Source organism: Drosophila nasuta, chromosome 4 (genome assembly GCF_023558535.2).
Source record: "Drosophila nasuta strain 15112-1781.00 chromosome 4, ASM2355853v1, whole genome shotgun sequence".
Taxonomy (NCBI): domain Eukaryota; kingdom Metazoa; phylum Arthropoda; class Insecta; order Diptera; family Drosophilidae; genus Drosophila; species Drosophila nasuta.
In genome coordinates, this window is record NC_083458.1 from 254,214 (window position 1) to 279,140 (window position 24,927).

At 34.3% G+C, this 24,927-nt stretch overlaps 1 protein-coding gene and 1 long non-coding RNA gene across 5 annotated transcripts; one reads left to right on the top strand and one right to left on the bottom strand.

The window, feature by feature from the left end:
- Positions 1–1,527: 1,527 nt before the first annotated feature.
- Positions 1,528–23,866, bottom strand: LOC132794977 (eukaryotic translation initiation factor 4 gamma 3). 4 transcript variants are annotated; one of them, XM_060805339.1, is made up of 17 exons: positions 23,673–23,866; positions 23,171–23,212; positions 22,940–23,115; positions 20,725–21,540; positions 18,093–18,740; positions 17,837–18,020; positions 17,663–17,774; positions 17,527–17,582; positions 6,370–8,741; positions 6,002–6,239; positions 5,773–5,945; positions 3,632–4,133; positions 3,276–3,496; positions 3,067–3,213; positions 2,774–2,996; positions 2,616–2,717; positions 1,528–2,559 (listed from the first exon to the last, which is right to left on the bottom strand). In XM_060805339.1, exons 3-17 carry the CDS (start codon positions 23,006–23,008, stop codon positions 2,498–2,500), a joined length of 5,925 nt encoding a protein of 1,974 aa, XP_060661322.1. In that variant the 5' UTR covers positions 23,009–23,115; positions 23,171–23,212; positions 23,673–23,866; the 3' UTR covers positions 1,528–2,497. The 4 variants fall into 4 exon arrangements, with proteins under 4 accessions (XP_060661322.1, XP_060661323.1, XP_060661324.1 ...); XM_060805340.1 differs by having other exon boundaries at positions 22,940–23,118; XM_060805341.1 differs by lacking the exon at positions 20,725–21,540 and having other exon boundaries at positions 22,940–23,212; positions 23,673–23,863.
- On the top strand, positions 19,392–20,682 carry LOC132794979 (uncharacterized). Its single transcript, XR_009633399.1, has 3 exons — positions 19,392–19,935; positions 19,992–20,165; positions 20,264–20,682. It is a non-coding gene; the product is annotated as an uncharacterized LOC132794979 (long non-coding RNA).
- Positions 23,867–24,927: the final 1,061 nt, after the last annotated feature.

Here is a 24,927-nt window from a genome sequence, read left to right on the forward strand (position 1 = left end):
TCTATTAAAAATAAGACTACGTGCAAATGTCCTCTAGTGTAAGTAATTAGTTTCTATACAATTAGCAACAATTTCTGATGACAGACAGATGACATAATGATGTTGGAGAAGGAATAGTCACGCAGAATCTATTTAATATTTTCATGAAATTCTTAATAAGCTCTGTTTTGTATGATCGTTACTATTTCCATTTATTCTGTTTTGTTTGTGATATCTAAATATAGTCGTCAGAAAAAATTTTACCACTTCATTTAACAAGAACACGAGAATTACCAGCTCGCAATGTATCGTATTTACGACTGGCATCAACAATTCTATAACGTTGAAAAGCAGAATGTTTAAACGTGTGGAGAGTTTTTCGCAATGCGGCGCTAGCAACACGCGAAAGTTGGGATACAGAATCTAAATTTATTTTTAGGCATTTAGACGCTTAGCCGTCCGTATGAATACCTAGATCATAACTTTAAGATTTAGCATCGATTCCGTTTTATAAACCCCTTATCATCATGAAAGGTGCATGATCAACGTTAAATGCAGGATCCAACTATGTCATTATTAATAATACTCTTGGACTTCTAGAAGAACTTAAGCCAAATCCTAGATGCTACAAACTGAATTTTTAAACCAAATGTGAATTCTCACGATAGAACGCGCTTCTTTGAATTGACCTGCTTTGTGATTACTTCTTGTTTGGCTACTTCTAAAATTTTCACTTCCTCTTGACTCGTGTCAAGTATACCCTTAAACACACAAAGATTTGTCAAAACAAACAAATATCATAAAACGTTATACAAGCAGGCAGGAATCTACAAATTAATAAACAATCTAAAATATATCCCAGAGAATTCCAAAACAACACAAAAAAAGTAAAATGGATTAAAATTGCTCACATATAAATGAAGAATTCATAAAACTTCACGGCGCGCCATTTTTATGTCGCGGAGTATGCATGAAAAATTCGTGCAAGTTATCACCCAGCTCACATAACAAATCGTATTGGAAATATAAACACTTTCGATTACTCACTTCAGCATATTTCCAATTAGTCCAATTCCAATTTCGCAGTCATTTTTGATGTAAACAATTATGCTTTAGCATAAACACAATTAACGTAAAGCCCAGATCATAATGCGGAAACCTAAAATGTACAGCGAATGCTGACATGTCAAAGCACAATTGTAAACACAATTGCATTTCACACTTCGAGCTTTGATTTCATCATCCGTTTTGTATAAACATAAAAAAGTTTTGTCCCATCTTAGCTGACTTGCAGCATAAGTCCACTTTTGTACTTTGTAGTTTTAATTTAATATCCGAATAAAGCGGAAGCTTGCAGCTCCCAACAAACAAAAATATATTTTTTTATTCAGTACAACTGAATTGATTAATTTGCATACGTAGCCATCAATAACAGCATAAACTTGTTAGTTTCTTGTTCTGCTGTGCTCGTATACTAGCGAGCAACAGTGGAGACATATTCATAAATTCTTGTGTTTATCTTAATAAAATATTATTGTAGTCGCCCGCTACCCATTTTCGATAAAACTTTATTCTACAAATATACCGTAAAAATACTAAAGTACACCTAAGACAATATTTAGGATATTGACATTGTAATACATTCCAAATATACCTTGGAGTACAACATATACAGTACACATAGTTTTCCATACTTAAGTATTTCTTAATTATTATCTGAAAAAATACTAGCTTTAAAATTAAGCTTGCTATTGGTTTTTTATCGATTTGCGGGAGCGGAAGTGACCGTGGCAAAAATTGGAAGCAAACTGGATCCGCGTCCAAACATAACAAGTGCTGTCGAAAATTATAGCTCTATTTCTGATTTGTATACCATTTTAAATATTACCAAATTAAGTACAAATACGAATTGGGCGTTGATTCACCTTTAAAAACATTATATTTAAATTGGTTTTATCATTCATCAAATTACAAATAGATTGTTAATCTCTTAGAGATAAAAATATAAACGATTAGGCTGACCATTATTTCTATAATTTTTCGAATCAAACTTTTTGTTTTAAATCGCACTCTTGTTATATATTTATTCTTCCACTTTCGGCATTGTTAATAATGAAAGTGAATGCGCAGATCATAATTTTTTTATAAAACCTATCAGCTTTCTAGCTCTCTGCAAACGCTCTCATATGGTAGTAAGCATTATTACTTTTGTAGCAACCAATTACAACTTTGAAATTTCTTTAGGTTTGCTTTATTTATAGTACACATGCTTACACAGTTATACAATTTATATGTTTTTATTGGATTGCATAAACATACTATACTATACAATAACATCGTGTATTGTGGCAGAACAAACGAATTTCTCTGGGCCTTATTCCATGATCTTTCTATATATATTTATATATATACATACATATATAAATTCATTTTTTTTCTTGCAATTTGATATTTTTATGTGTTTAGTTTTTTTGCCCTATCTCGCGTTATTTGTTATCTTCGAGTACACAATTATGCGTTAATTGGTTTCATCATTGAATATAGAGTTGAAAAATGGATTAAGACTTTTCACAGCCACACCTACAAGCAATTATATTGTATTAAGTTACTTCTTTTTATATATATTAAACTCTTACCCTTGCCAGCGGATTGCTCTTTTGAGTCGCGCCAAATACACAGCGATTCCTTCTGTATTACATAACCATCGTAAAGCTCACCAAATAATTCACTTAATAATCCTAAAAAGAGAACTATACTTGATACAAGATTTTATAAGAAATCGGATTTACCAAACCTCTAGGATGCTCCAAGCTATGGACAAGGAGCTGCACTGCATATAAGCATTCAAGTTGTAGGTCATCGTTGGAATCAATATAACGTTGCAAAACTGGTATACAAACTTTTTGAAAAATTTCAGGTTCAAGCTTATAACTATGTTCTTTATAGACAATTGCAAAGTTACAAAGAGTTTTAGTCAAGCCTCTAATAAAAATTTTATCGGGAACAACTATATTGCCCTAGAATAAAAGATATAGAAAAATATTTAAGATTTTATGATCAATAAATTAAAATAGAGACACAACTTACATTACTGTAATCAATGACGCAATCTGCAGTTGAACCTTCCTTTATTAAGTGTTCAATATGTTCTATCACATTTTCGATGTGCTTCTCCAAGGACATGCGTTCTTCAATCACTGGTTTTTTCAATTCACTCTCGACGTATTCAAACCTCTTCACATACAAACGTATAATGTATTACAAAGAAAATTTAAAGAAAGGAAGAGACAACTTACATTGGATTCAATGAAATTTTTCACTTCGCTGTCAGGCATAAAGTCAACCCAACGTATGTTAAACTTCTTCCACATGTTTCGAGTAAAGTTAGGTCCAACTTCCCGCGTACAATATGTTAAGTAAGTTTTAAGGAAATGTTTACCCTCGCAAGATGGATTATCTCGCAGATTTTTAGTCCACAAATCAGAGAGTGTCAAAACTTTCTTTACTACGAGGGGACCTACAATTATAGACAAAATGATTGCGTTGTTGAAGTGCATTCATGTACCAGATGATGTCAAATTGGCAAGTAAAATGACTAGAATTAGTTTCTAGCCACCCTGTTCTGTTTCGGATAAATAGCGTAGATACATACCAGCAAATTGAAGAACATATAACCATAAATCTGGAATATCAACAATTAAATCGTTTGCATACTCGGTAAATTCTTTGTATGCAAGCTGAAAGTGCTCGACGGAAATATAATTTTCCTGGATAAGCGTCGCAATCATATTAGCTAAATATCGCCTGTACTGTTTATCAACATTCGCTAAATGCAAATAATCGGTAAGAATATAGAACAAAAAGCCACAGCGTTGTTGTTCCGATATCCGTTTGAAACATTCGACTACCGTTAAAGTGTCCGTTTTCTTAGATGTCGTCGCCAGATCGATAAGATCGGAGACGACTGATTTAAAAAGCTTCAGGTCAGTGGAGCGTGGTTCAACAAACACCGCTTGTGGCGCAACATTTCTCGATTGCGATGCAGAATTAGATATAGATGATGAAGCAATTGATGAAGGCAACTGATGATCGCTGCCTCTGTAGATGCCGCCAACGTTTCCGGCGCTATTGTTGCTAAGAGCGGTTCCCATAGCCTGTCGGAATATGTAAGCATTAGTAGGCTATATACTACGTACTGTTAAAAACTTTTCTTGATTGACTGTCACTAACTCACTAAAATATTAATATAAGATAGATTGTGCAATAAATCTCAGCTGGATATAAATTTTTCATCATATAAAAGCAATTCGGTATTTTCAACAATTGTAATTTTAAACTTTATAATTTTGAATTTTTCAAACAATGTTTTTGTTCAGTTTTTTGTTTGTCTCTAGATCTATATTTAATGCATAAAAAACGAGCTTAGAATCATGTGTAACAATTATTTTTTCTTTATGCCGCCTGCACAACTCAACCGTAGCTTGTGCTCAATTGCTACAAACCCGCTCGCCATTGTAAATAAAAGCAAAACAGTGCGGTATTCATTTTAAATAACGTCAAATTAATATACCATTAAAAATGTTAAGAATATGCCATGGAGCTCAAATCATACCAGTTTGTCATCAAAATCAAACTAACCTGTATTAAGTTCGTGTTTTTTCCCACACATACAGAATTTTTACAATTAATATCTGATCGCAAACAAATTTTATGAAGAATATTGATATTTTTGTGTGTATCAAAAATTAATGGTAAAGTACCAACTTACTTCCCTTAGGTCACAGTGTCATTGTCATTTGACCTGCACGCATAATCTTTGGTTTTTTTAACATTTCTAACATTCCTGTATAACATGTTTTTTTGTTTTAAAATCCACTACATAGATTTATGACAAATTTTAATCATATTGTTTTAAGTATTTCAAAAAATGTCGAAAATAAATGTAAAAATTATTTTGATTTATACAATTCATCTTGATCTAGATCTGTAATGTGAAACTTACTCTTTCCAAAAGTCATCTTTTTTATTTATACTAGGATTCAAAAAGTAAGTGCAAAGTAAACAAACTTAGGCATGAAGACGATGAATTATGCGATACTGTATCGTTAATTCATTGAATCTCCGCACCCACTTATGGAATTATGCGGCGGAAGGTTGTAATTTTCCGAAATTTTCAATGATGCAGCCCAGTCTAGTCCTGTATCGCTTTTATTCAACAAATGATATTGCGTTTCATGTTGCGTCGCTTAATTTTTTTATAAATTAACTTGCTTTAACACAATAGATCGATTTTTAAATTACATTTAAATAAGTTCAAAAGGATAGTCAATTATTTAATTTAATTTAATTTTAATACATATGTAAATACAAATAAATACTTAATTTTACCTAGTGCCGCATCAATTTCCGTATTTAATAATAATTTATTAAATTTTTCTTCTATATTTTTCATATTCTTGTTTGTTTTCAAAGATGATTGTCTGGGTAAGAAAATAAGGGAAGCTACACAAAAGTATGTTAAAACATAATCGCAAACTAATAATCCTTATGATAAAAAACCAATTGAAATAGTTGCAAATCTAAACACGTTTTAAAAATTTCACTATATTTGTTTTTGTTTCGTATTAAGTTGACACGCTGAGTTAAAAGTTTTCTATTATAACATAAACTGCAGTTCGCTGGTACAAACACTTATATTAATTTTGACTTGTGGTTCAAAAATTGACTTATTACGCAATCTATACTCGTAAGTTAGTTAAGACATAGAAAAAAAAAAAAAAAAAAAAAACATACCTTGTTAGAAAGTCTAGCAGGTGGCACCTGTTGTGTGTACTTGGAGTGACTAGCTGATTTTTGTAATGAAGTCGAGTTAAGCATTCCACCGCGGTTTTGAGAGTGCTGCTGTGCAACCCGTGACGAAGAATTCTCCCGCGATCCCTGTGACGAACCAGTTCTAGAGTGGATGCCTATGAAATGAAAATTTTTATTTTGTGCTAAACAATTAGTAATTATAATCACTTACCTCGGTCGTTATAACGATCTCTCTCCATGGACCCCTTGTTATAAGATCCCTTATTTCTGGGTCCACTGCGATCACGATCACGGTCGGACATGTTTTTGTCAATGAGAGAAGAAAGTGCAGCAAATGAATTTGACGGTGTTGTGGTTGGTGTTGAAGATTGTCTGCTAGCATTATTCCAAATAAATTGAGATACTCCTCCCATTTTTTTAGTATCCAAATTCTGATTAAGTTGTAATGTCTAGAAGCATAGCAAGTTTTATATTAGTAAACACTTTTACTTATTAAACTATCGTTTAATAAAACGATCGAAAAATACATTTATTTCTTAATTTTGCGCATCACCTTCTCAATTTCATAAAAAGACTTACCAGACCTTCCAGTTTGTTGCTATCAACTGCTTGAGAGCGACTACCTTTGCTAGTCTGCACATGCCACGTGTTGTCGTCATTGTTACCATTGGAGTGAGCACTGTTAGCTCCTCCTCCACCACCACTATTCGAATTGCTATTTCCATTGTTGCTGTTGCCGCCTAATTGTTGATGTCGTAGATTGCTACCTACGTCAATGCGTTGACTATGACTGCCACCATACCCTCCACCAGTGGATCGTCCATCAAATCGACCATTACCACGATCGTCACGTTTACCACCTGGACCACCAGCCTGGGGTCCATTGGCACTTGAGGACGATGATGATAATGAGCCACTATAGTTCATATATTGTGCCGATAGCTGTTCATTCTTCGCTTCCTTCTCAATTTGTCCCATGGTTTTGGGTGCCTCATTTCGGGTCGATTGCCATTTGTTTTTGCGCAAATCAATAACATCCTGCAGCATAAAACGCACTCGCGAACTGACTTTGGCCCCATCTTTTTCGGTTTTGGATGCAATCGACTGCATTTGTGATATGGATTTCTCAAGTGAATAGCAACGACTGGAAACCTTAGAATTCACCGGTGTTTGCTCAAATTTCGCGCCAACAGTCGTCAACAGTTTACATAGGCATTCGAGCATATCCTCTGAATGCGGATTAAGCAGTGTGTCGATGCATGAGTAAATAATTTTGCCCGTTAGCATAGATATTTTAAAGAGCTCCCCAATGAAGCGAACAGTGCCACCAGAACGACGTCGAATTTTACGCTCTTCTTCTTCGAGCAGAGCTTCCAGCTCTGCCTTCTCATTTGGATCTTGACATTTTTTGATTTTATCTACAATCGGTTGAAGTTTCTTCTCTTTGGCCGTGCTTTGCGACACATTCTGTGTAAACTCGCGCTCTGTTTTATCCAATAAAGCATTTCGAAAATGCTGCAAATTTGTTTTAGTGCCACTTTCCATTCGCTCGTCGCGCGCCTTCACCTCGCTAATTAGCCGATGGCACAGTCGAGCATAAGAAACAGAAAAATTAGGCTCGTCAATAGCTTTCTCAAACACGAGTACAATCACCTCATCCATTTTATCGGGTGTATCGATTTTCAGCTTGATTATCTCTTCGACCAAAGTATCAAATCGCTCTGGCGTTAGTTTATTAAGAATACCACGGACGCGGCGCACAAGTTCATCTTTCTCATGACTGTTCTTATTGTTGGAACCCTCACCAATGTCAGTGTAATCTTGTTTATTGTGGGTTCGCGGACGCCAAGCATTTTCAGTTTCATTGAGTTTGACGTCTTGGTTAAGCGACAGATTCACATGGATCATGCCCTTCATGCTACTTCTGCCCCCCGCTTGCACACCGGACATGGAAACATGCGATTGTTTGCCTACGAAATTGCCACCCATAGACTCGTTGTTACGATTACCACCTCCTCCAACTACACCCACCATTGATTGTACACGCTTATTGCTGTTGTTATTGTTGTTGCGCATAAATAGTGGCATGAGATTTGGATGCGGTAGTATTGAAACATTTTTGACTTCGGGTTGGACACGTGACGCTTTCGCTTCACGCAACAGCATCAGTTGCTCACGATCATATTGTTTTTTGCCACCCGGATTACTGGGAGACCATTGATCTTTGTTATAATTAATCAACGATGTAGCAAATGAGGATGAAGACGATTCTGCGCTGGAGGCGGATGTGCCGATCAATATTCCTTCCTCTTCCTCATTTCGCTCTTTATCTTTCAATACAATACTTGGTTGTATTACTTGTGTTGCTTCAGTTGTTGGTGCAAGCTCTGCTGCAACAATATTATCCACACTCTCAGCAGATTGTTCTTTAACTGATTCAACAATATTTGATTCTCCTTCAGTCTGTAACAAATTTTGAGCACGATCAGTTTCATCAGGGTAACTTTCGTGAGAGGTGATTTGATGGGGTAGCGATAAAGGCATCGTCGAATCATTAGTCGTCTGCCCAACAAATCCATCCACTACTTGTGAAACATTTTGTTCTATCATATTGGGCATGTTGGAGACATGGTCGGAACTTTCAGCTACTAGATTCTCAGATGTTAGTTGTTGTTTTAACGATGATACTTCATTTCTATTTTTAGCGGAATCGTTTTTGGGATCGATCTCAACAATATCAATCTGCTCAGGCGACATGAACTTTGATTGTGTTTGCTGTTGTTCCTGTTGGTTTTCGAGATGCGATTGCTCCTGCAGTTGCGAATAATTATGCTGTTGATGACTTTGAAGTGCAACAGATTCTGTTGGCTGTTTCTTGGGCTGTATACTACTCTCATTCGTCGTCGTATCAATAGCTGTGTTTTCTTCTGCCGCAGCATTATCCACTTTGACTAAATCCAAAAGAGAATATACATGTAGTTAAATATGCGAATTTTCTTAGTAATTAATACTGATGATTTTTCATTTACTTATACCTAATGATTGTTTTGGAATCAGAACATTAAATTATTTGAATCGAAATTATTGTAAACAATTTATTACATAGGTCGAATGCAATGTAATCACCATTAATAAAATAAATATATAAATATAATATGAGAGAAATAAAATAAAAATGAAAATCGTAGTTTTCCAGTTTTTTAGCTTAGCAGGTGAGATTATATATAATATAAGAATACATCATAATTATAGCAAAATTTTGCTTAGTAATAAAACAGCATTACTTATAAACATTTATATTTGCAACATCAAGCAAGTAATTCAAAAATTAAAATTAAAAAATTTATTGAACATTTTTAAGAATTGGAGAAATTCTTTTTTAAAACACAATTTCGCCTATACTATTTGTGTTTGGCCAAATTTTAGGTCCGATGATAAATTGCTCGGTTTTACTTCAAAAACAGCGGAACGCGAACTTCACGCGTTAAGATGAATCCGATGATCGTTAGAATGGCATTATACCAAATCTTTAATTTTAGACATTAATAGTCAGATCCCGTACCAATAGACATTTATACATACAGTGGCGAACCAAATTGAGTGTATGTTCACGATTCAACATTGAATTTTGTTTTATTTTTATTATATTATTCTTTATAGGCAAAAAATGAGGATAGAGAAGAATTCGAAGAGTTCAAAAGTAAAAATAGCCGCATAAACCCAATTTTTCACGTTTGACAAGTTTTAATAACTAAAGTAATATTAAAAGACCTTTATTGGAAACAAAATTTCTTGAGTGGTGTGGCATGCTGTCTACCAATTTTTTAATAGGGTTTTATAATTTCACTCCATTTGGGTTGAACCCGCTACCAAAGGTTGTCCATGCGTCATGGACCCATTTTTACACGATTGACCAAAGATTTTTAATTGGATTGAAATCGGGACTTTGTGCTAACTACTTTATCAATTTAAAATGTTGCCTCTTTCCATTCTTTTGAGATTTTTCTGTATGCTTCGGATCCCCATATTGTTGAAAAATAAATTCGTTTTCCGAGTAAGCACATTTCTCAATAAAATTGGAAAGATTTATCTCCAAACTTTTCACCCTATTTTCAAGCTGCTAAAAAAATTTATTCGAAATATTTTGTCACATAAATGGGGCAATAATACTGTCCGTGAAATATATACATCAAAATTTGCAAAATTTCTAATACATGTCTATAGATAGACGTATTTTTGATCTGTATTCGAGTTAGCTTAGCCTTGTTTGGTTGCATATGCACCGACTACTCAAATAGGTACATCTTAGCGATCCGAAGAGACAGACGCCTCAAATGTTGTATTTTTAGTTTATTTCTTTTTTATATTTTCTTTATCATAGCAGATGTGCTCCCAAAAAATCCACAACCAATATAAAACTCTTAATAGTGACACTTGAATTTTGTTGTAAATTTATTGACATCATTATTTTTTAACTTTTTTATTGTGAGCAATTGTCATTCTGTTAATCAAGGTTGCCAAGGTTTTACTAAACCCATTTTTTATTTGTGAAAATAAGATAAGCACAAAAAGAACAAAAAAATAGTACAAGGGAGTCTACGATTTACTTCATTGAAATTTGTTAATTTGTCATATGTGGCCTGATTAATAAAAATTGCAATATTTTCAGTATCGTTCCTTTTGCCATTTAAAAAGTTATTTACACAAAAAAATTTCCGGAAAAAATTTCGATCACGTTTTTTTCGCAAAAATGACTTACGAGAGTTTACCCAATATGAAACATACCCATAGGTAGATCAACTATAGATAATTCTGTCCATTATAGATTTCGCAGCAATTTTGGCAATAATAAAAAAGGATTTACATATATATATATATAAAGGTCATTCGTTAATTGATGGAATGGTTCCCATTAAAAGTAAATTAACCCAATTGTGTAGGTGAATTCATTAAATGTGTCTGATGTGCTCGCAAAAATATATACATAAATAATATCAACATGAAGTCTATAGAAATCTGTTCTTCTCTACTTCTAGAATACTCAATATTTCTTTTCTCAATAAAGGCGAAAACATGTCCCTCCCGTCAATCTATTTCAAAGTTCTATACATAGACAGCTGATATTAAATCGCAGCAGTACTTTTAAATGGAAATCAGAATGATCGCGATCAACGAACGACGGACCGACCGCGGTTTGAGTAGGGAGCAGGGAGCAAGCAAAACTAAAATCGTTTCTGTGCAAAACAAACAGTAAGAGGAGAAAGCGCCATAAACAAGCTACTATAACAGCAAGTTAGCCTTAATATCTCAGGGCTAAAGCAAACGTGAATACCAACACAATCACACACAATTGTATCACTCTCGCAACTACACCCAAAAACACGTGGTGATCGTGTGCGGAAGCAAATGAATGAACCAAAACAACTCTGCGCATATAAGTAAGAGAGATAAAGAGAGAGAAGAGCATTCAATTTTATTCTTTCTTAGATAAGCTCCTACGCATGCGGTTATACTAGAATAAAACGATATGAGAACAACCCTAGCCATTTCATCTTATCTCTCTGTTATTTACATACGTGTTAGTATGCATGCTTATATTGAAATAGCTAAACATATCAATGAAATTAGCATAGAAAGAGGAATGACACCTCTTCGAGAGCATAACAAACAGTTCCAGACAACTTAAATTAGATTGGTTGACAAAAGTGGTACTACAGAGCAAATAATAATCAGTATTGATATAATTTTCTTTGTATGCCATTTGTAGAAAGTAAGAATAAATCAGATGAATATCTATATACCGCTGACATGGCGTATTACGAGTATCTGTGACATAATTGATGCGAACATGACTTAAATATTCTATTTGTAATGTTTAATCTTAAAGCCAAAACTGGGTTGAAATCTTCTTTTGGTCTGATGGACAAACGATGGACAAAGCCTTGTAAACGTTTGCTAATTCCAAAAAAGCACAGTTTTGTGAGTCAGTCAGTCAGCTTTCCCGTAACGTAAGTCCTATTGTTTTTTGTTTTATTATTTTGATGAAGATGTTTAACAGAATTTAAGTAATTAGCCACAATATTAATCAAAGAATTTTAGTTGCACCCAACGTGATAAAATAGTTTCCGAAATAACAATCATTTTTTATCCGATAGGGATTATTTAGATCAGTTTGCATAATTTTTAAACGTAATAATATGTAAGTAAATGAGCGAACACTGATCTCCGTAAAGAATTGTTTCTCTAACGGAAACGGCGTTATCAAATCACTCGTAAACGCTGATCAAAATAAGTAAGAAAGCTACAGTTGAGTGTGCTCGACTGTGAGATACCCGCTACCCATTTTGAATAAAAGCCCAAAATATTCCGGTATTCAAAACATACCGAAAATACTGCAAAAATACTTAGAATGTACCAAATGATATATTTGGTATATCGACATAGTACCACATTCAAAATATACCATAGACGGCACAATATACCAGATATTTAGCCAAAGCAGCTAAGACCCCCCAGTAAGTAGTCGTTTTTGCCCATACAAAACTATTTCTTTAATAACTCCACAATATTTATCTGATCGCAACCAAATTTTCAGAAATCATACATACTATTGATGTTATTGTATACACCAAAATTCTAGCTTTAAAACCACGCTTGTTACTCGATTTTTTTGATTTGAGGGGGCGGAAGTTGGGCATGGCAAAAATTTGGAACAAACTTGATCTGCGTGCAAGCATAACAAATGCTGTCGATAAAATTATAGCTCTATCTCTTATAGTCTCTGAGATCCAGTGTTTCATACGGACAGACGGACATGGCTAGATCGTCTCGGCTGTTGACGCTGATCAAGAATATACATACTTTATAGGGTCGGAGATGTCTATTTCTACCTGTTACATACATTTTCTGCCGGCACGCAGATCAAGTTTGTTTTAAATTTTTACCACGCCCACCTCCACCCCCGCAAATCAACGAAAATCGAATAACAAGCGTAAATTTAAAGCTAGAGCTTTTGTGTATACTATAATAAGTAAAGAATTTATGATTTCTGAAAAGTTGATTGCGATCAGATAAAAATTATGGAAGTTATTAAAGAAATACTTTTTTTTGTATGGACAATACCGCCCACTTCTTATATGCTTTGGCTGACAATCTGGTATATTTTGCACTCGATAGTATATTTTGAATGTAGTACCACCTCAATATACCAAATATACAATCTGACATGCTTTTACTATTTTTAAATATTTTGTGGTATATTGTGTTGACAAATTTTGAGAATATTACAACTCAAACATTTATTGAGTAACATTTATTTCTTTCAGTATCTATAGCGAAATCATTTCTGCGTGTTTTCTCTGTTGCTCATTGTATTCCAATAGTGCTTCGAATGCTTAAATAATGGAGTTATTGGTGTGCAAATTTGGTTTCATAATATATATATATATATATATATATATATATATATATATATATATATATAGTTATATGTATACATATATAGTTATATATATATATACCAAAATTCGCAACTCTAACGCTTGTTATTCGATTTTTTGATTTGCGGGGTAGAAGTGGGTGTGACAAAAATTTGAAACAAACTTGATCTGCGTGCAAACATAACAAATGCTGTCGGAAAAAAATTATAGCTCTATCTCTTATAGTCTCTGAGATCCAGTGTTTCATACGGACAGACCGACAGACACACAGACAGACAGACGGACATGACTAGATCGTCTTGGTTGTTGGCGCTGATCATGACTATATATATTTTGTGGGGTCGGAGATGCCTCCTACCTGTTACATACATTTCCTGCCGGCACAAAGTTATAATACCCTTCTACCCTATGGGTAGCGTGTGTAATTACACATATTGGGAATAATTGGACATATGGATAAAAAGACTACTGCTGCATCTAAGTTGTTTTGGCTGACATTCTGGTACTGGTATTTTGTACTTCATGGTATATTTATACCCGCTACCGATACGGTAGAAGGGTATTATAACTTTGTGCCGGCAGGAAATGTACAGTCAGCGCCACAAAAAAAGCCGCACTTTTAAGGGTTACGAATTTTAAACTTTCAGGGCCTGTGGTTTCATTATATGATTGCGGATTCGCTCAATTTTTTTTTTAACAAGTTAACTGATGGTATGTTTATAAAAGTGCATACCAATTTTTATTTTAAATTTGTTTTTAATGTTAAAAAAAATGTTGTTTTTGGTTTCACCCTAGTTTTAGCGACTTTTCACTATTATGGCAAACTTAATGAAAAAAATCATAAAAGTTATAATAATGAAAAAATTCAACAAAAACTATTTTTTTCCAATTGAACACCTTACTAACTATAAAAAAAATTTAAATCTAGGCAATTTAGCATTAGACATATTTTTTTAATTTAGCTTAATACTTAGAAATGCCGCCTTTGGCCTTAATTACAGACTTTACCCTATTGAGCATAAAATCGTAAATGGAACACAATTATTTCTTTGTTATATCGTGTATCCATATTTTTTCTATAATTTGTTTTAGCTCCTCCATAGTTTTGGGCTTTCGCTTTTTTTTTTGGCCCCATATAGGCCCCAACACTCTCGATTGGACTAAGGTCTGGGCTGTTTTCTGGCCAATCTAAGGACTTAATGCCCAATTCTTCCTTCAAATTGGACTGCTTCTGATTGGTAAAGAGTGCTATTTTCAGATGAGTTCAAATTTAATCTCATTGGAACTGATGGAATTCTCAAGGTGCGCCCTAGACGTGGGTAACGGTTTTCTGAAAATTGCTGCATAGCCACAGTAAAGCATTCACCGTACGTTATGGTATGAGGATGATTATCCAAATATAAAACGAAATCAATTTTAATGGTTCAGGGTATGGTCAATGCAGAAAAATACAAAGAAATAATTTTAAGTGGGTTGTGCCTAGCACTGAGTCCATAAGTGAAGAAGAAGAAGAACCCATTTTCAGGATGATTCTGCACCTTGCCATCGAGCGCGATCTGTGAGTTACTCAGTGTCCGATTGTTACCAAAACAACTTATTCAGATAAATTGAACATTTTTCTATCTAAAAATAATAAATTTGAAGGAAGAATTGGGCATTAAGTCCTTAGATTGGCCAGAAAACAGCCCAGACCTTAGTCCAATCGAGAGTGTTGGGGCCTATATGGGGCCAAAAAAAGCGAAAGCCCAAAACTATGGAGGAGCTAAAACAAATTATAGAAAAATATGGATACACGATATAACAAAGAAATAATTGTGTTCCATTTACGATTTTATGCTCAATAGGGTAAAGTCTGTAATTAAGGCCAAAGGCGGCATTTCTAAGTATTAAGCTAAATTAAAAAAATATGTCTAATGCTAAATTGCCTAGATTTAAATTTTTTTTATAGTTAGTAAGGTGTTCAATTGGAAAAAAATAGTTTTTGTTGAATTTTTTCATTATTATAACTTTTATGATTTTTTTCATTAAGTTTGCCATAATAGTGAAAAGTCGCTAAAACTAGGGTGAAACCAAAAACAACATTTTTTTTAACATTAAAAACAAATTTAAAATAAAAATTGGTATGCACTTTTATAAACATACCATCAGTTAACTTGTTAAAAAAAAAATTGAGCGAATCCGCAATCATATAATGAAACCACAGGCCCTGAAAGTTTAAAATTCGTAACCCTTAAAAGTGCGGCTTTTTTTGTGGCGCTAACTGTATGTAACAGGTAGAAGGAGGCATCTCCGACCCTATTAAAGTATATATATTCTTGATCAGCGTCAACAGCCGAGACGATCTAGCCATGTCTGTCTGTCCGTATGTCCGTGTGAACATCTAGATCTCAGAGACTATAAGAGATAAAGCTATACATTTTTTTTCGAATGCATTTGTTATGTTTGCAAGCAGATCAAGTTTCTTTTCACACTGCGAATTTTGGTATATACAATAATAACAATGGTATTTGTGATTCCTGAAAATTTGGTTGCGATCAGATAAAAATTGTTTAAGTTATTAAAGAAATACAAATACAAACTTTTTTTTTTTAATCGTATGTACAATAATTATAAATAAAAATCGTGGATGTTATTAAAGAAATACTTTTGTATGGGATAAAACGCCTGCTATTTATGCGTATACGTATATACGTGCTCGCCTATATTAGTATCTGTATGCATAAAGGGTTCATAAGTAATGCGATAGCTCTGGTGGTAGAGTGCAAGCCTAGCAAGTTGTGGTGCTCTAATTCGAGCCCGCTCGGGGTACAACCTTTTTTTTTTTTTTAACCACCCGGTGGTGCTTACATGCATATTTCTTTGTAATATTTTGAGATTATTACAGCAATATTCTGCTTTTATTCAAAATGGGTAGCGGGTATCTCACAGTCGAGCACACTCGACAGTAGCTTTCTTACTTATTTTATATCAGTATAACAGATATAAACTTCGGTAGATTTTAGTATTGTTAGGCATATTATTATACGCATAGTTCTTACTCGGACTGATTGATAGAAAGGCGGGCATGACTATAACGCCTTCTTTGTTCACGCTGATCAATAATATAAATTAAGCAATTTCTTGATAGATCATTTTATTATATACCATTAGAAATCTTATACAAATAAAAGTAAAAATATTTTTGAAGTCATTAAATTGTATTGTTGTGATGTTGACAGAATGCAGACGTTGTGCAGATCCTCAACGGTAAGTTTGCGAAACTATGATCATCTTTAATTATTGAGAGACCGTGAACGGAGACGCATCAATGCGGTAGTCATTAATACGAAGGCATAGTTTCCTCAATAATAATGCGCGCCTATAATTTCCCTAAGCTCGCCTGTAAGTTTACAAGTATTGAGCACCGCTACTTAGTCATTGTCGTACTTTGTAGTCAAATCATGTAACCAGGGACACAATTGGTCATGATTCAACTTGTCGGTACCCAGGAGAGAACTCTTTAATTTTGATATTTATCATCAATATTAATATTGATTGTGTTATTTATTTATCAGACTTCATACTGACAGACGGACATGGCTATATCGTCTCGGCTGTTGACCCATCAAGAATATTTGTACTTTACAGTATCGGAGATGCCTCCTTCTGCGTGTTGCATACATTTGAGGCACAAAGTTATAATACCCCATGGGTAGCGGGTATAAAAATGCGTTTAATATAATTTTCAGATACTCTTGAAATGGTGTACCCCTTCAATCTTGACTTCGTTAGCGACGAACAACATATTAAAATGTCGCATTTAAATAAAAGAATCCCTGCTTACTAATTAAGAAGTATTAATGATTATTAATAATTATTACCTACAGAATGCGCACGCTGTTTGCCAAGATTATGCTGGTCAGAGAAGTACAAAATTTTTACTCTATTAAATTGTTTTTAACATGTGTTTTATTCTTTTACACAAAATACGCTATTTCCAGGTTTTCAATCGAACCCGATTGTAGTCTTCTCACTTGATTTTAATATATCAAAATAGCAGTGTATTAAAAATTTACTATGAAATACAAAATATACGAATGTAAGCCAAAGCAATTAGCACCCGGCAACTGCACAAAAAATTTGACTTATCAAATTATTTCATTAATAACTTAGTTTTTTGTATAAAATATTCACGAATCATTAAGACGGTAGATATTTTTGAGTAGCTTTAAAAATAAGGCAGCTTTAGAATTACATGGATTGTAGGATTGTATATAGATTGATATGTGATAAGACTTGAGAATTATGCAGGACTTACCATTTGCAAATGTAGTAGACAATTCACTTTCATCTTTTGAAGCGACTATAGGAATTCTGCAAGTAAATGATTGCAATTCAATTAAATTGCCGTGGCTTTAAGTTCAAGGATGAGAAATTACTTTTAATTGGCTTACTTTTTGCTCTTGGTCTTTTGTGGAGTTGGTAATATTTCGACAGAAGGTGCATCGGACATGGCTGATACTACTGGAGTTTGACCCCCATCTTGGCGATGAGCGGAGATTTGATCTAAATAAAAGGTATTGTTAATAAGAAGAAATCAAATTGAAATTATGACATCGATGTTATACCTATTTTACACGGAACATTGGCCCTTGTTTCTAAACTGCCTTGAAGGACCACACCAGTAACAATTGATTCGGACTGTGGAGCGCATAAAGACATATCTGGTTGAACAACGGCGGCTAATGTCGCCGCAGGCACTTGATGTGAAACAGATATTTGATCCTGGTATTCGTCTGCAGTCGAATTATTCTGAAAATATGTATAAAATTATTCAATGAAAATTATGAGTTCAGTCCTTAATTATATTTGGGTAGCACTTACTTTATCCAGATCGTCGAGAATATTCTTTCGTGTTGCTGGATCAATAATCTGCAATCGATGTTGATGACGTCGTCTACTTGAAGGCGGCGCTTGTACCGATGGTGTTACGTTCGGTGTGAGGACACCAACACCTACCATTGGAGGAACACCTACTTGACCGGTACCAGTGCCACCGACACCGACACCGAGTACAGTATTTGTACCCGACTGTACTGCTCCAGTCAGTAGTTGCATTTGTGGCGATGACGCCCCTGGACCAGCCTGGACCAATGGTCCATTGGGACCTCCGGGCTGCACGGGCTGCATCGAATTGTTAATGTTTACGTTTGTGTTAACCGCTACCCCACTTCGTGAATGTGGTGGTTGTTGCGGTAATGTTGATAGATATGAATAGGGGTAGTAGGAAATGGGTCCCGGAGCATATTGTATATGTGGTGCTGGAAATGTGGGTTGGCGTTGACTAAATGGAGGGAACTGCTGTAGCACTACATTTGGATACATTGCTGACATATGCACATGTCGAGCACTTCCGCTGCCACCGCCGGGACCTCTTGGAGCATTCGATGTGGGTGGAGGTCCACGAAATATTCCACCAGTTTGTGGATTTGAACGGGTGTTCCCAGAACTGTTGTTACCCGATGACACAAACTGTAATAACGACGATAGAACTTTAATTGTAAACAAATTGAACTCCATTACATATATATTTTTAAAACTATATTTAAAAGATGTTTTAACGTTGCATTTAAAATAAATTTTCAAAAAATCGGAAAAACATTAAGAATAAAATTTACAAAACGCTAATATAAAATGATTACGCAAATAAATACAAATATGTTTATCAATGTTATAGCTTTTGTGGAGGTATATTGTATCTGACAGTATTACGAGCAATTATGCGATTCAGCCTCAAACCCTCGCTAAACTTTACTTGAAGTATTTTGAGATTTAACAAAATGTAATTTAAACAAGAAAGTTAAAGTCGAGTGTGCTCGACTGTGAGATACCCAATACCCATTTAACTTTAACTTTAAGAGGTAAGAGGCTTAATATAGTATTGTCGGCCAAGGCAACTGTCGTAAGTAGGCGTTTTTCCCCATGCAAAACTATTTCTTTAGTGATTTTTGTCTGATTGCAACAAAATATTCAGGAATTTTAAAGAATATAGGCACAAACCATATAATACACGGATGCCTTAACTCTTGAAGCAAAACGTATCAGAGCGTCTTTGGCTCATTTCGAAATTCACACGCTCAGTTCAGTCGTAGATCGAATTCGGAACGATGAGCACGAGCGTATTTCGTTGCGCTGTGCTTTCGTTTGTCTATATGCGTCTATGTAACTACATGCTCGCCTATATTGGGATGTGTATGCATGTGAAGTTTTCAAATGTTCATTGGCCTCGCAGATAAGCAGCACGTCAATTTTGTTTTGCCGCTACGAAAATCTCAAAGATGAAGACGATAACAATTGCTCGTGTCTTGGATGTTTGCAGTTAAATGGCGACTGCATAAGGACTGCGTTGGCTATGCTGATAGTTTGCAAGCCTAACATATTGTGGTGTTCGAGTTTGATTCCCGATCGAGAATACGTGTACATATTTTAGCGCTAGCTGCTTGTCTGCAAGGCAACTGCACGTTGCAAAACTTCAAATGCATTCCATATGGACCCACCAATCAAATAAATATAGGCGAGCATGTAGTTACATAGACGCATACGCTCGTGCCCATCGTTACGAATTCGATCCGTGAATGAACTGAGTGTGTGACGTACTCTGCGCACTGGATTCTAATCGCAGCGCTCGACTCTTTCAAGAGTTAAAGCTCTACATATGTATTACATGGTTAGTGATATACATAGGTATCATTATATGTACCAAAAATCAAAATGAAAAAATAGTCTCTGAGATTTAGGTGTTCTTACGGACAGAAAGACATGGCTCTGTCGTCTCGGCTGTTGATGCTGATCTATAGTTAATCGGGTCGGAGATGCCCACTTCTGACTGTTACATACATTTTCTGCCGACACAAAGTTATAAAATCAAAGGAGCTTATATAAAAAAAAATTTTGATTGTAGGTTTTTTTTACTCTTATTTTTAGTTGAAAAGCATAATTTACTATAAGAAACTTCTTTATACCATATGGACCTACCAATCAAATAAACTATGGAGATTCGACAAAATTAACAAATTTTTTCACTCCATTGTTGCTAGTCGGAATGAGCGGACATTAACTTGAACGTAAAAACATACTAAGAAAGAACAAGTAAAAACATTACTACTTTGTGTTAAAGATATCAAAAATACACCCCAAGAAGGACGTTTGTAGCCCGTTGTCTGGAGCTTACATAGTTCCTAAAAGGTAGGTGACGGATGAATAGACTGACATCGCAATAAACCCCTCAAGGTTATTTTAAAAAGTGAACAAGTATATAATGGATCTTAATATGAATAAGAGTTCGTGGTCAAATCGATTGCTACCACAAAAGGAATTAATTCACATAAAAATTGTAATTGTAATTAAATTGTACCAGTTATGTGGAGACATAATAATATCATACAAATACACTTGTGAAATAAAACAGATAATGCTGTACAAATTTTCGCTGATTTGTTTAAGTCATGTATTTTACCTCTTGGGTTGGTTGGAAACTACTATTTGATAGTAGATTACTGTTTTTATAGTCGAATTTCCTATTATCGATACAACTGACGTTAACACCATTTACAACGCCTAGAAGACCCTTGTCATGTAAAGCATAAGGTGGGGCACTAGAAGTGCCAACAGCGAGCCCATGCGAATTGGCCAATGTTATAATGCTTTGATTGTGATTACTCCCGTTAGCAGTACCGTTAGAGTTGACACAGTGCGTAGTACAATTGGAGACTATAGCATTGTTGCTTGTGGTATTGTTACCGGCGCAGCTTTTCGTCATATCTGATACAGATAACGCTGTAACGCTTCCCACAAAGCGACATTTCGAGTCGATGATTCCGCTGCTGGCGCCAGTCAATTGTGATGCCCTATGCGGACCGGCAAGATTGTAGATTGCAGTTGAACTCATCTCGCTGGTGTTGATTTGACAACTGTTAACACTCATTATGTTGCCGCCACTACAGATCACTGACGACGGCGATTGTTGAGATCCAACTGTGAGTGTTGGAGCCATCGACGGTCGATGGTTTAGCACATTTGCGTAGCTTTGCTGGGACTGTGACTGATTTTGTTGATGTGATTGTGCCTGATGTGATGAAGGTATATGAGAACTCTGTTGAGCATTTGTGGTTGTTGTTGTTTTTAATATTGATACAACATTGTATGCCTTGTTTATCTGAAATTGCGGCTGTGTTGTACTGTGTTGCGGTAGAGATGGCGGCTTTGAACCTGCAGCAACCGGTTGCATTGTTGAGGCATATTTTTTGTTGGTTTTTTTATTTATCGGCAAAATCTACAACAGATTGAAAATATTTCATATTGTCGTCGCTACATGAAAAACATATAGCAAATACAACAATAAATATAACGTAATTCAAATTGAAATACAAACCAAAAATAAATAAAACCAGCGACATAAACAAAAATAAGCAACAAAATTGAGAAATTTGGGAATAAAAGGCATCTACGAATCGAAAATTAGTGAACCATTGAAGTTAATCATCTTGTAAAACCTCTTTTATAGATTTCTTTCTCTTCTTCGAATTCTTCATTCTCTAATTCAAATCTTTGCGATTATCAAAAGGCTGGTAAATAGACAGAAATTATTTCTGAAGATTAAAACTTCGAATTTATTTAGTTTAAAACTTAAACAAAAAAGAAATAATAACATTTTCTTCATTTGAAGACCGCGAAAAGCCAACTTTTTTCGATAACAAACATGTTTCCAACTCACTGGAACATAGAACTTCAACAATTTGAAGTGGATTAGAATAAGATAACAAATATCACAATATGGAAGACCTTTGAAAAATATCTCTTTATTTAATCTACATATCAAATTTAATTTTAATTTTAAATATTTTGGGCATTTTCTATAGGTTCGTAGTAAGTACAAAGTAAGGAATTTTTTTAAACCGAGTTTTCAAAGCCCTTAAAGTAAATAATTTAACAATTAATTTTCTAACTATTCGTGATTGCTAAAGAACTACTGATTTTTGTTTACTTATTGCATTTAGAAGTCAGATGTTTCTTTATTAAGATTTGAAATTGAACGAAAGGAAATTAAAAATAAGTATAAAATCTCAGAAAAGAAGTTTAGTTCGAATCAAAATCAACATAATATTGAAATTTTTCAAAGCAAATACTTATAATCAAATAGTATGACTCAACTATTCTAAAAGTAAAACTCTTTTAGTAATACAGAAACCTGTATTTTCACAAATAACGTCTATTACAGTATCAAAATCAATGAATTTTAAATACAACTCTTAACATCAAAGTTGTACCAATAATAAAAACAAAGTTGAAATTTCAAAAAAAAAATTGTAAGTTCATAAAAAAAGTCGATTGTGTCCGACTGTAAGATACCCAGCACCCATTTAAGTCTAGAAGCTAAGTGTAATTTATATTACTAAATAATGTATTTTAAGATTATGATGGGTTTTTTGTGCGTGTTATCAATTTGAAACAAACTTGGTCTTACTGCAATGTCAGCAAGGATATAAGACAAATGGTAGCTCTTGATCTGGTTTTAATCCTCATACAGACACATATGGTGTATCGTCTCGAATGAAAACGCTGAATTGTAATATACATTTGTACTACATACAATTACCCCACTGGGTTGCGGGCTTACGATAGGTATAACTTACTTTTGATACATTGCCAAGCATTATTAAGAATTCACTTACCATATTTTGGGGCTGCATGTTTCTTGAAATTTCCGTTTGTGTTGATAAATTTGTTGGTGAAGGTCGCATAACGAAAATCTCACAATGTTGTTAAAACGGCTCGGTCCGTTTTACATACGTAGCGATCGGGGGCGAATTATTACCCGCTGACAATGCGTCAAACAACCATTTGAATACTACTTCAAGAGATGACAAGTTAGTAGACTCTATGATTGGTTATTGCAAGCTCACCTAAAAGAATTTAGCAGTTTGATAATATGCCAAAGACTGGACCTGAAATTAAGCAAAAATATGAAATATTTATCTATGTATGTAGTTGAGATTAATAAACACTGTTATTATGATGTGCACGCTACACATAAATATATGTGACGCACATACATGCATACACAATAAATGCTGCTGAGGTTTCGACTCATTTGTTGCAACTTTTCCAGCACATGTCAAAAAGTCCTGACAAAACACTTCACAATCATGCTTAACTCTTCACATTTGCCGACGTTGTCGTACATGCGTGCAAACGCAACTTTCAAATTAAATGTGGAAGACATGAAGAAAAATTTAGGAAAACAACAATCAATGCAAATATGCAGCGTGGTGATGCGTTTTTGAATACTTTAGAACTTGAAAATATATTGCAGGTGATCAACGTCAACGATTTGCACTATGTGTACTTTTATATGTCATCATGTAATTTTACTTTTTTTACATTCGACTCTGCAACATTTGTTACCTGCAGCATTCGACGCTAGATTGACAAGCAATTGTATATGTACTGAAGACAACAACGTCTGCTCCAAACAGTAAATGTGGTATATTAGTTAGTTAAGGTATATTCGCTTTTAATATGTTAATTTTAAAAAACAATTTATTTCTACAATTTCATTCCACATGCAATGTGCTGTGTGGGAATGGTGACATCGCATCGATATTAGCGATATCGAAATCGTATTGAAAATCCAAAGTTGATTTTACGGTTTCGATATACTGTTTCCACATTGTTGATTATTATATGTGCGTCAAGATAGCTCCGCAACTTTAGCGTCACATATCGATAAAAAAATATCGGCTAAAAAAAACTTTTTATTTTCGTCTTTTTACGTGGTATTTAAACTAAAATTAAAAAAGTTTGAATGCAAAACAATAGAAAATTAAATTATCTTTCTATTAAATCCATGTTCGTCAAATTTCATGCAGTATTTATGCACTAAAATCGTGATTGAAAAATTGGGGTAGCAACATTTTTGCAAATATCTCGGCTTTGACGAGTTGTCGGCCAAATCGGCTTATAACAAATTATAGAGTATTGTTTTATAAATATACCCTCAAAATTCATAATTTTAAAACTTTTCGTTTTTGAGATATTTGAGAAAAAGTACGATAACCTCAGCTCCAGCCCCATACAAAATGAGCACAAAAAATCAATGCTACCGATTAATGACCGTAACTTTTTTGACTTTCTTGTCGGCCATAGCGCACATTATACTTTCGTAGATACAACTATAAGGAAGATATATAGCAATTTTGGTTGCAATCCAATTTTCTGTTTTTGAGAAAATTGACCTTTTCTAACCCGCAAAAACAAGTTCATTTCGCAGGTGCATCAAATCACTGGAACCAGCGTGGAACCAGTCAGTGTTAAATAACACCATTTGGACTTTGGCGGGACTTCAAATACTTGCAGAAAATAACTAAATGAAACAAATATTACTATAATTTAAAATTACATTTAAATACTCTATTTATATATATATTACTTTGTTATAATTAATAAATATACGCAATTAAATATTCTTATTTAAATCGTAATTTTGCAGTTTACTTGATCACTGTTAGCGGCAAAACTTTATGTTAACGCTATCATCAAATTATTCTTAATATTTGCAGAACTTATAGGCCATGTCGCGCTATTTCATTCTATTCGAATCAAATAGATAAATATTTTGCTTTTTGTTTTATTCAAATCGGTTAAGCCGTTTTCGAGAAAA

What these genes read in the sequence shown, in the direction of transcription:
- LOC132794977 (XM_060805339.1), bottom strand. Translation starts at nt 23,008, where the DNA reads ATGCGACCTTCACCAACAAATTTATCAACACAAACGGAAATTTCAAGA. An exon ending in AAAATTTCATTGAATCCAAT is followed by an intron (nt 3,214 to 3,275) that starts GTAAGTTGTCTC and finishes TTGTATGTGAAG; the next exon opens with AGGTTTGAATACGTCGAGAG. An exon ending in TAGCTTGGAGCATCCTAGAG is followed by an intron (nt 2,718 to 2,773) that starts GTTTGGTAAATC and finishes TTCTCTTTTTAG; the next exon opens with GATTATTAAGTGAATTATTT.